Source organism: Oryzias latipes, chromosome 24, assembly GCF_002234675.1.
Source record: "Oryzias latipes chromosome 24, ASM223467v1".
NCBI lineage: Eukaryota > Metazoa > Chordata > Actinopteri > Beloniformes > Adrianichthyidae > Oryzias > Oryzias latipes.
Window position 1 is genome coordinate 22437981 of NC_019882.2, and position 9024 is coordinate 22447004.

Sequence of the window (9024 nt, forward strand, 5' to 3'; positions counted from 1 at the left end):
AGAACTTCTAAATTATTACACCAAAATCGCTAACAAATACAAATGATGATTGAGATGACTTTAGCATGCAAAAAAAAAAAAAAAAAAGGATTGTCGGCGATACCAGGGACTGAAAGAGGGGGCGGGGAAAGGCGCATGAGATGAAGGTGATCGCAGAGCATTTTTCAAAAGCGTTATTCAAAACGCGTATAAGACAAATATAATAGATCAACGAGCAATACACTGAAAAAAATATTTTTATTTAAAAAGCCAAGGAGTTTACAACAGTTGAAGACAACGATAAAGGCAATATGTTATTTTTAAGGTGATAAAGATGACGGAGGTGATTTGAGCAAATGAATAAGAGATGTAGGTTTCTATCACTTAATTTGCTTTTGTATATCTTTTGCTATAAAATCAGCAGGTTTCTAGAATTGTGAAGATAGTTTATTATGATAATCAATAAAGCCAAACAAAATGTTCTTCCAGCTCAGGAAGAAATAGGAATAGATTTAAGTACTGATGGGAGTCAACAATTTGTTCCATACTAGTTTAGTTTGAGTACAGATCCAAAATTTGTGTATTAGTGTTTCATATTGTTCATGAAATGTCCAGTTTTTACAGCTTTTTTTAACCTTTGCATGAACTGATTCGTTGGATCAAATTTATGCAAGTTTTTAATGAAACCTCTTTGACCTTGTTCAAATAAATGATTGGCAGAAAGTTTTCCCACCAGAGCTGATCATGAAGGGAAGCCCAAAACGTTACTGCTGGAGAATGTTAACATAGATGAGAAAATTATCAGGATAATATCTTTATTGTCCTATAAATACATTAATTAACAATAGAATAAAATAATTTATATGCAAAATGATACATAGATATCCCCTGGTAAGAGATTATATTTGTATATTTTTCCTTAAAGAATGCATAAAGTGCTTTTACTGTCAGGCAGCATTGAACACCTCAATTGTCCTGCACTATCCGTGGTTTGAAGTGAGGTGTGGACGTAATTTATGGGAATTTTTGGAGAAAATGTTTCTTATCTACAATTAGAATACTGCTTGTCTTCCGTGACCCTTTCTTTCATTCCAATGAAACATAGCTATTTAGGAAATCTAATGATAATATTAGCAAAATATTACATAAACAAAAGAAAATGGCTGAGTAAAGTCCAATTACAAAAACATTTTAAGGAACAAGATTTTAAAATATATTTGGCCTCCTTAGAAAAATTGAAAATATATAATCACTTTTTACCCAAGCAATCAGACTACTCAAAGCTTCAATCCTAAATTGTCATGTTATTTCAATTTTAATTCTCTTTTTTTTATTTGTCATTTTTATGTTGGGTTGACTGCATAGTAAGCAGGTATTGTTTAACTGTTTTTTATTGTGGATTTTTTTTTACTTGATGATAACCGTTACTACAATTTGTGTACTGTATTGCATTTTGATTCATGTCAAAAACACAAAAACAAAACAAAAAAACAATACTGGCGTGGACTTTGATCTACTAACATAATTTTTTCTCCTCATCGCTACTATATTTGGAATAATGCAGATTTTTGATACAAAAACAAGAGTATTTTTCTTGAAAATTGGTTTGAAAAGAACATTTCTCTTGTGACACAGCTGATGAATCCACAAGGTAACCTGATGTCATACGTTGAGTTTCTGTCCACCTACAGTCTGCATGTCTCACCTGCAGAGTTTGCATTGGTTACTGGAGCATCCCAGGTGGTGTGAGACTTCTGTGGAGCAGTTCTGCTTCAAATACTCCATGTTCTCCTCCCAAATTAACAGAATTGTGGTGTGGAAAGAGATGTTTTTCAGCTGGCAGGAATAATCAAAGTATCCGTTCTCTGTTTCTAAATGAGTTTGCCACAAAACTGTATGTTATCTCATTCTGGAATAGGTTTGGCTGAAGAATTCAGTGGGAAAAGGTTTGGTCCCTGCCCCAAAAGTATTTCATCACCAATAAAATCAGATACTTTTCTTTCAAAATTCTTCATACATTTTATCCAGTGAAACACTTCTTTACTAAGTTTAAAAAAGATCTGGACATAAACTGTTCATTCTGTCATTCCTCACCAGAAACTGCCTCATCTTTTTTGGTTTTGCTCCTTCACTAGACGTTTTTGGAAATATTTGATGCATTTTATAAGAACTCATCTATGTGAGGATTATAGATTATTTATGAGCATATTATTTTGGGATATTTTACACAAGGAAGACTTAATGCAGAAAAAATATATGTAGTTAATTTACTTACAATTATGGGTAAATACTTTATACACAAATGTAAATATGCCAACAAAAAAAACACAGTATTTTCAGAAAGAAATGGTTCTGTATGTAAACAGTATAAAATCCTCCACTAACAAAAAGCTGTCAGAACAGTTCAAACATGCTCTCTTTTGATACTTTAACACAGTGGTTCCCAAACTTGGGGTATTGCAGGGGGGCGCGGGCGCGTCGAGTTTTTTTTTCATACTTTATTGACAAACAACATAATACAAAAAACAATGTGAATGTCTCAGGGGGAATTGAAATGTGTACACATTGCAGAAAATTTTAAGAAATAAAACAAAAATTATAAAAATACATACATATACAACATAAGACAAAAAGAATCATTAATTCAAAAATCTTTGGGGTTTAATAAATTTTTACTTTTTCAAAAATCAAATTAGTTGGAATTGCTTTTTGGTTTTGCAGATGTTTGACAGTGGTACATTACTGATTGATTTCACTCAAAAACTGCTGGAATTAAGGTTTGGAGTTTGACCATTTGGCTTTATGGATATGGAATTTTGCCAATAATAAAAACAATTGTGTGATGAAGATAAAATCTTTGTCTACTTTGACATTAAGGTAACCCAGAATAATGTCTTTATCTAAAAATGTAACAGTTTGTGTAGTTATATTTCCAATATAGTTTCCCACTTCAATCCAATACTTATTTGTATGTCTGCAGTCCACAAACAGATGATCAATAGTTTCCTGCTGAGTTCCACAGAATGAACAAAACAGGTCCATATCCACAACAAATCTACTCAAAGTTCTTTTGGTAGGATATATACAATGCAATATTTTGAAGGACACTTCTTTTATTTTGTTATTTAGACAGTATTTATTGCTAATAGTCCAAGCATAACTCCATTTTATGTCCACAAATTTGGACTCCCAATAAAACCTCCCAGCAGGTAAGGTTGTGGTCTGTAAAAGATTTCTTATTTGTTTATTGGAAACTGAATTAACACAAATATCCACATTGTCAAAAATATTGTCTGGGTTCCTAATAGACTTGTGTTATAAATCCCTTCAAACAGTTGAAGTAGACTGGTTGGAACAGCATCTAACACTATGGCATATTCTCTGGGTGGAACAGGAATACCGAATTTTAAAGAAATTCTTCATACGTCAGAAGATGTCCATGAGAATTGAAAAGTTGTCTGATTAAAACAATATCAATATCATACCATCTAGGAAGAAAAAGTGATTTATTCTTGTATTGTACATTACTGTTATTCCAAATAAAACAAGTTGTTGGAGAAAAATTATGTTTATAAAGGAGTTTCCAGGCCAGCAGGGCTTCTTTGTAAAAGTTTAAAAGTTTTTTGGGTAATTTTTCAATTTTATAATTACATTTTAGCAAGAATTTAATGCCTCCCATTGTGTCAAATATATATTTGGGAAATGCATTCCAGATATTGTCTTCACCTTTCAATAAATTACTTTATTTTAAAAGAGTTGTTTAAAGTTTCTAAGGTTAATACATCCATGCCCCCATGTTTTCTGGTGTTACACAAAACATTTTTCCTTAAGTAATGACATTTTTTCCTCCAAATAAAATCAAATAATGTTTTGTTTAATAGGTTACAGATGTGTTTTGGCATTTCTAAAGACAGAGACACATAGACAGATGTAGAGATTCCTTCAGCTTTAGATAACAGAATTCTACCGTTCAGAGAAAGATTTCTCATTAACCACATGTTATAAGGCGCGGTGGAGTTTAGAAACAAAGGATTTGTATGTTTGTGTCAGTGTGGGGGGCTCGAAAATATTCTAATCTTCAGAAAGGGGGGCCCTGCAGAAAAAGTTTGGGAACCACTGTTTTAACAGATTCCTTTGCCTTTATTATTGTTGTTTTATTTTTGCTTAACCTGTTTTACATTGTCATTATTATGTTTTTTTTTTTTTTTTTTTTTTGTTCATTTTCTTGGCGAACGTGAAAATTGTATTTTGCACACAGTGTGGAGTTTTGTTTTTGGTATTTCGTATGTGCAATATTTGTTAATTATTTTTTATATATTTCTTTTTAAAACGACACTGCTCTCGCGATACCTTTGTTGCGGCGAGACCGTGACGTCGGAGCGAAAACATAACCAGCATGCACCGCGCACAGGTGATCTGTTCAGCGCCGGGTCTGCGCTGCTTTTGCACTGTAATGTTGTCAGTTGCGTTATAAGATAAAAAAATAGTCATCTCAGGAATAATTTTTACAACGATGACTTAAAACAGAATCGTATCGCCATAAAGGGGTCTTTTACTGTGAAAATGAAACATTAGACGCGTTGAAGGCTCTGATCGTTTGACGATGTTAACCCCGTCCGGGTGTCGGTGCTTGTCTGCCGGCTTGTGATGTTCCGGGTGTCCCGGCTCCTCAGGGCGCTTCAGAGGACAGTTTGCAGCGTTAACGACGACATGCCGAAGGGGAAGTTTTTCTACGCGGTCAGGAAAGGCTTCAAGCCGGGAGTCTACAGCTCATGGTGAGGCTAACGCTGCTCGTCAAGCACTCCACTTTGTTGTTGTTCAGTTTTTCTATTCAGACTCTGACTTGAAAACAAGAATACAGTCTGGTTTGGTGGAGGTGCACTGCTGTTTGGCAGCAGGCTACTCTTAATGAGCAATGCTCCCGTTAATCCTGAACTCAGGGATGAATGCAGGAGCCAAGTGGAGAAATTCCCTGCAGCCTCCTTCAAGAAGTTCGCCTCGGAGCGGGACGCGTGGGCCTTCGTGCGGGGCGTGGAGCTGTCTGCGCCTCCACGCCAGAGCGCAGGTCAGACCGATGAGTCCTATAGCATCTTTGTTTAAATGTCTGAAAGAACGTTGTGAAAAACCTGCATGTGGAAATGCTCGGAAGTCCCTTTAAATCCTGATGCGTGGCAGTTGAGTTCAGGTGAACCCCTCACACCTGTGGAGCCGTCCTGTGGGCTTCAGGTGAGCAGCTGACTGCATGCAGTCACCCCATAAACGTGACCCAAAGTGGCGTTTTGTCCACAGAGGCGGAGGTTCCTCTGCTTCCTAAACGGGGCCCGGAGCCTCTGCACTACATCCCTCTTGGCAAGAGGAGCCGCTCCAGTGAGGAGGAGGAGGAGCTGCATGCCAAACGGCCGAGAGAGTCGGGAGCACCTTCATCTGAAGGAACCTCCGACGGCTTCACCTACATGGGTAAGCAGCTGCCTGCATCGCCGCTTGCAGCCTCGCCGCTTGCAGCCTCGCCGCTTGCAGCCTCGCCGCTTGCAGCATCGCGGCGTCTCTCAGCTGTTGGTCTCTGCTGCAGGTGATGCCGTGGTCGTTTATACTGACGGCTGCTGCTCATGTAACGGGAAGGCTGGGGCCCGCGCCGGCATTGGAGTGTACTGGGGCCACAACCACCCGCTGTGAGGAAACTCAACCATCCAGAATGCACGCCAATGTCGTAAGCAATCCGTCATGTCTTTCTGCCTTTTGGACAGAAATGTGGCAGAGCGGCTAGAGGGACGGCAGACCAACCAACGTGCAGAGATCCAGGTCAGCAGGTCTCTGTTCAGTCAGACTGCAGAGTCAGCTTCATGGAATATTTGTTATTCTGTTATGCATGTGTAGGAATCATCATTTCATATTTATCAAATGTTACCTGATGTTTAATTGAAGGAATGACGGCTGTTTTGCTTTGATCTCACTGAACAGGCGGCCTGCAAAGCTCTGCAACAAGCCAAAGAGCACGGCATCCAAAAGCTGGTTCTCTACACTGACAGCAAATTCACCATCAATGGTGAGTCACAGCCCTTGGTTTTCAGACGGGGGTGGTCCAGAAACCCCTCCGCTGGGCTGACGGTGGGTGGTGTTTCATGCAGGTGTGACTAGCTGGGTGAAGAACTGGAAACTGAACGGCTGGAGGCTGAAATCTGGCGGGCTGGTCACAAACAAAGAAGACTTTGTGAAGCTGGATGAGTTAAACTCCGAGCTGGAAGTGGTGTGGGTAAGTTTATCTGCTCTGCATGCTTGACCCTCACTGAGCACAGAACAGCTTCTGGACTCACCAAAAATGGTTTAATGCTTTATTCAAAACAGTTGTATGAGAGGATTTGTAGGTTTTGTTTAAGATGAGAAGTCATCTGTGTTTTCACAAGAATCTAAGGTTTAGACCAGACGTGTCCAAAGTTTGCCCCGCGTCCAAATTCCCACCAACTCCAATCAGAAAATCCAGAATATTTTCTATAAACTGTGTAAAAACTGATTTTTTTAAATGTGATTGTGGCAACACTGACACGTGAGTCTTCTGTTTGTGTTATTTTCCTGTTCACACAATTTACATTTAGAACTTTCCAGAGAGCATTTGAGAGTTATTTCTGATAAAGTGCGTGTGGTGCAAAGAAGTTTCAATGAATTGTTTAAAGGTATAATAAGGTTGAAAGAATGCAGGCTGAACGGTCGGCCCCCCCTCACGCATTGTCACCTCAGGACATCTGACCCTCTGCAAAAAAATGGTGCTGCTGTGCTCCACTGTCATACTGTCACCAGGGGGCGCTAGAGTTAACTACCAATCAGGGGACAACATCCATCTTTGTGATAGTTTATGGCAGAGCTTCAGCTCCAGTGTTGACAGTCTTTAGACTACTGTAGCTCCTATAAACAGCTACCTAACAAGACTGTCTCTAAACTTTATAAAACATAAAGATAATAGTACCTTGGCTGTCAAATTAAAATGGGAAAAGGAGCTAAATATTGCCCAATATTGGCTTTTACCACGTGAGACACAACTAACATAAACTAGACCTAGGAGATGGAGAGAATGGAAGATTATTCTCAGGTTCTATAAAACAACACAAATTGGAATATTGTGTGGACAGACAAATGCCAATCAGTCTCACATGTTTGGATCCTGTACAGAATTACACATATTATCATTATGAGTGATGTCATCCCTAAAGACCACTACTACCTGGAAAGGTGATTCAAAAAGAGAATCCTTACCTTTTTTAAATATTAATAATTGCCTTTAAATTATATTAAGTAAAAATGATTTTAGCACTACAAGTGAAAGGAATTGAGTTTAAAACCTTTGAAAACATGGAATGTTTAACTAAGCGAGGCGCAAACAGCCCCCACAAAATGTTTGTACCTACTACTGTGCAGTGCCCCCCCTCCTTTACTCTTGTTCTGTCCTATGTTTTTAGCATTTTGATCTATTTGTTAGACATTTATCTTGGAACTTTGTACTGTGTACACGTTCAATCAACATGTTACAGACATGTGTAAAAAAACAAAACATGTGTTGGCTCAGAAAAGTATGAAACATCCAAGAGAAATGTTCTCAAGTCTGTCTGTCCAACACCTGTGCCAGCATAAAACCCCCCCTAACCCCCGCCTCAGAGCTTAGTCATGTGACCGGTGGAGGTCAGACCGTCACCTGGAGTTGACCAAATGAAGTAAGTGGTTTATTAAAACCACAGGGGCTGGTTACTGTTGACCTTCAGGAAAAAAAAATAATAATCAGAAGAAACTATGACTTTTCTGTTGGATTCAGAATCTGAACAGTTTCTGTTGACTGCAGGCTTTTCAGGGCCTACTTTTAACTAGTGGAAGCTGGCTGGCTAACTCTGGTGGCTAAATGAGCATTACTTCCCAGGTTTATGTGGTCGTTACCTGAGGAAAGTGTTAGGGAGGTTAGGGTGTGGGGGGTTGTTGCTGGGCTTTAGGTTTTTGTGTGAGGAAGGGATAGCAGTGAAAAGATTTTTGGCAGAGTTGTCTTCATGCTCTTGGCCAGTTTTATTTATGTATTTATTCATACATTTTTACATACATATATACATACGACACTGACGTAAATGTTGTTAGGGTTTGTATATAGTCAAATATCAAACGACATTAATTCATAGACTTAGAGGTGCAACAGAAATGGTGAGTAAATTCGAGTCGTTCGGTTCTGATCCAGATTCCAGCTCAGACCAGGAAAACAGATTCGTTCATGGATCTATTTGTCTGATTGGATGATCAGAATGGAGCAGAGCAGGAAGCTGGTGACGTACGTTGCTACCAGCTTTTTCAAAGGGCATGTTGTTTTTATCTTCTTCTGATTCACCACAATTTGAATAAAGAAAGCCTTAGAATCAGAGTTTTATACGTAGAGATCTCCTGTGCGTAGATGCATTCTCTGTCATCCACCTGTCATCTGAAGGTAGTTCAAACTCAGACTCGTAGTCCTGGGACATGTGTGAAGATAACCTCTCCTCTTCCTCAGCTGCACATACCTGGACACTCTGGCTACACAGGCAACGAGCAGGCCGACCGGCTGTCCCGGGAGGGGGCGGGAAAGCCCCTCCAGCATTCTGACGGGGACCCTGGTTAAAGCTGCTCTTCAGTTCCTCTGTTTGTGTTGAGCAGTGATTTTTACACTTTCCTCCGAATAAAGTTTCTCAGTTATTGGGTGTGGAAGTCATTCTTAACTGCAAGTCAAAGATACAGGGAGAAATGCTGAAACATCTCTCATCATAGTTAGAATTAAAGGTCATGGAGCTGAAAATAGCAACAAAATTCACACATTTATGCATTCTTTATTATCTCTTCAGGGTTTTTTTAGTACACAGAGTATTGATCTCCTGCAACTATTTCATCTGCACAATACTCTTGTTTTAACACAGTGGTTCTCAAACAAACAGACAAATCTCAGGGGGGCGAGGGTCACCTGGTGGGACAAGGCTGGGAACAGTAGCGGTTTTAGGCACGGGCCATACGGGCGATCGCCCGGGGCGGAAAAATGACGGAGGGGCGGCG

At 39.3% G+C, this 9024-nt stretch overlaps 1 protein-coding gene across 3 annotated transcripts; it reads left to right on the forward strand.

The window, feature by feature from the left end:
• Positions 1-18: 18 nt before the first annotated feature.
• Positions 19-8675, forward strand: rnaseh1 (ribonuclease H1). Of its 3 annotated transcripts, none has more exons than XM_020714390.2 (9): positions 19-146; positions 4653-4754; positions 4920-5044; positions 5269-5436; positions 5549-5648; positions 5724-5778; positions 5938-6022; positions 6105-6229; positions 8492-8674. In XM_020714390.2, exons 2-9 carry the CDS (start codon positions 4690-4692, stop codon positions 8597-8599), a joined length of 831 nt encoding a protein of 276 aa, XP_020570049.1. In that variant the 5' UTR covers positions 19-146; positions 4653-4689; the 3' UTR covers positions 8600-8674. The 3 variants fall into 3 exon arrangements, with proteins under 3 accessions (XP_020570049.1, XP_020570047.1, NP_001272759.1); XM_020714388.2 differs by lacking the exon at positions 19-146 and adding an exon at positions 330-348 and having other exon boundaries at positions 8492-8675; NM_001285830.1 differs by lacking the exon at positions 19-146 and having other exon boundaries at positions 4367-4754; positions 8492-8665.
• The last annotated feature ends 349 nt before the right edge of the window (positions 8676-9024 follow it).

Excerpts from the sequence above, each read along its gene's own strand:
- rnaseh1 (NM_001285830.1), top strand. The coding sequence starts at position 4,627 with ATGTTCCGGGTGTCCCGGCTCCTCAGGGCGCTTCAGAGGACAGTTTGC. Across the intron at positions 4,755-4,919 it reads CCGGGAGTCTACAGCTCATG|GGATGAATGCAGGAGCCAAG; the intron begins GTGAGGCTAACG and ends TCCTGAACTCAG. Across the intron at positions 6,023-6,104 it reads CAGCAAATTCACCATCAATG|GTGTGACTAGCTGGGTGAAG; the intron begins GTGAGTCACAGC and ends TGTTTCATGCAG.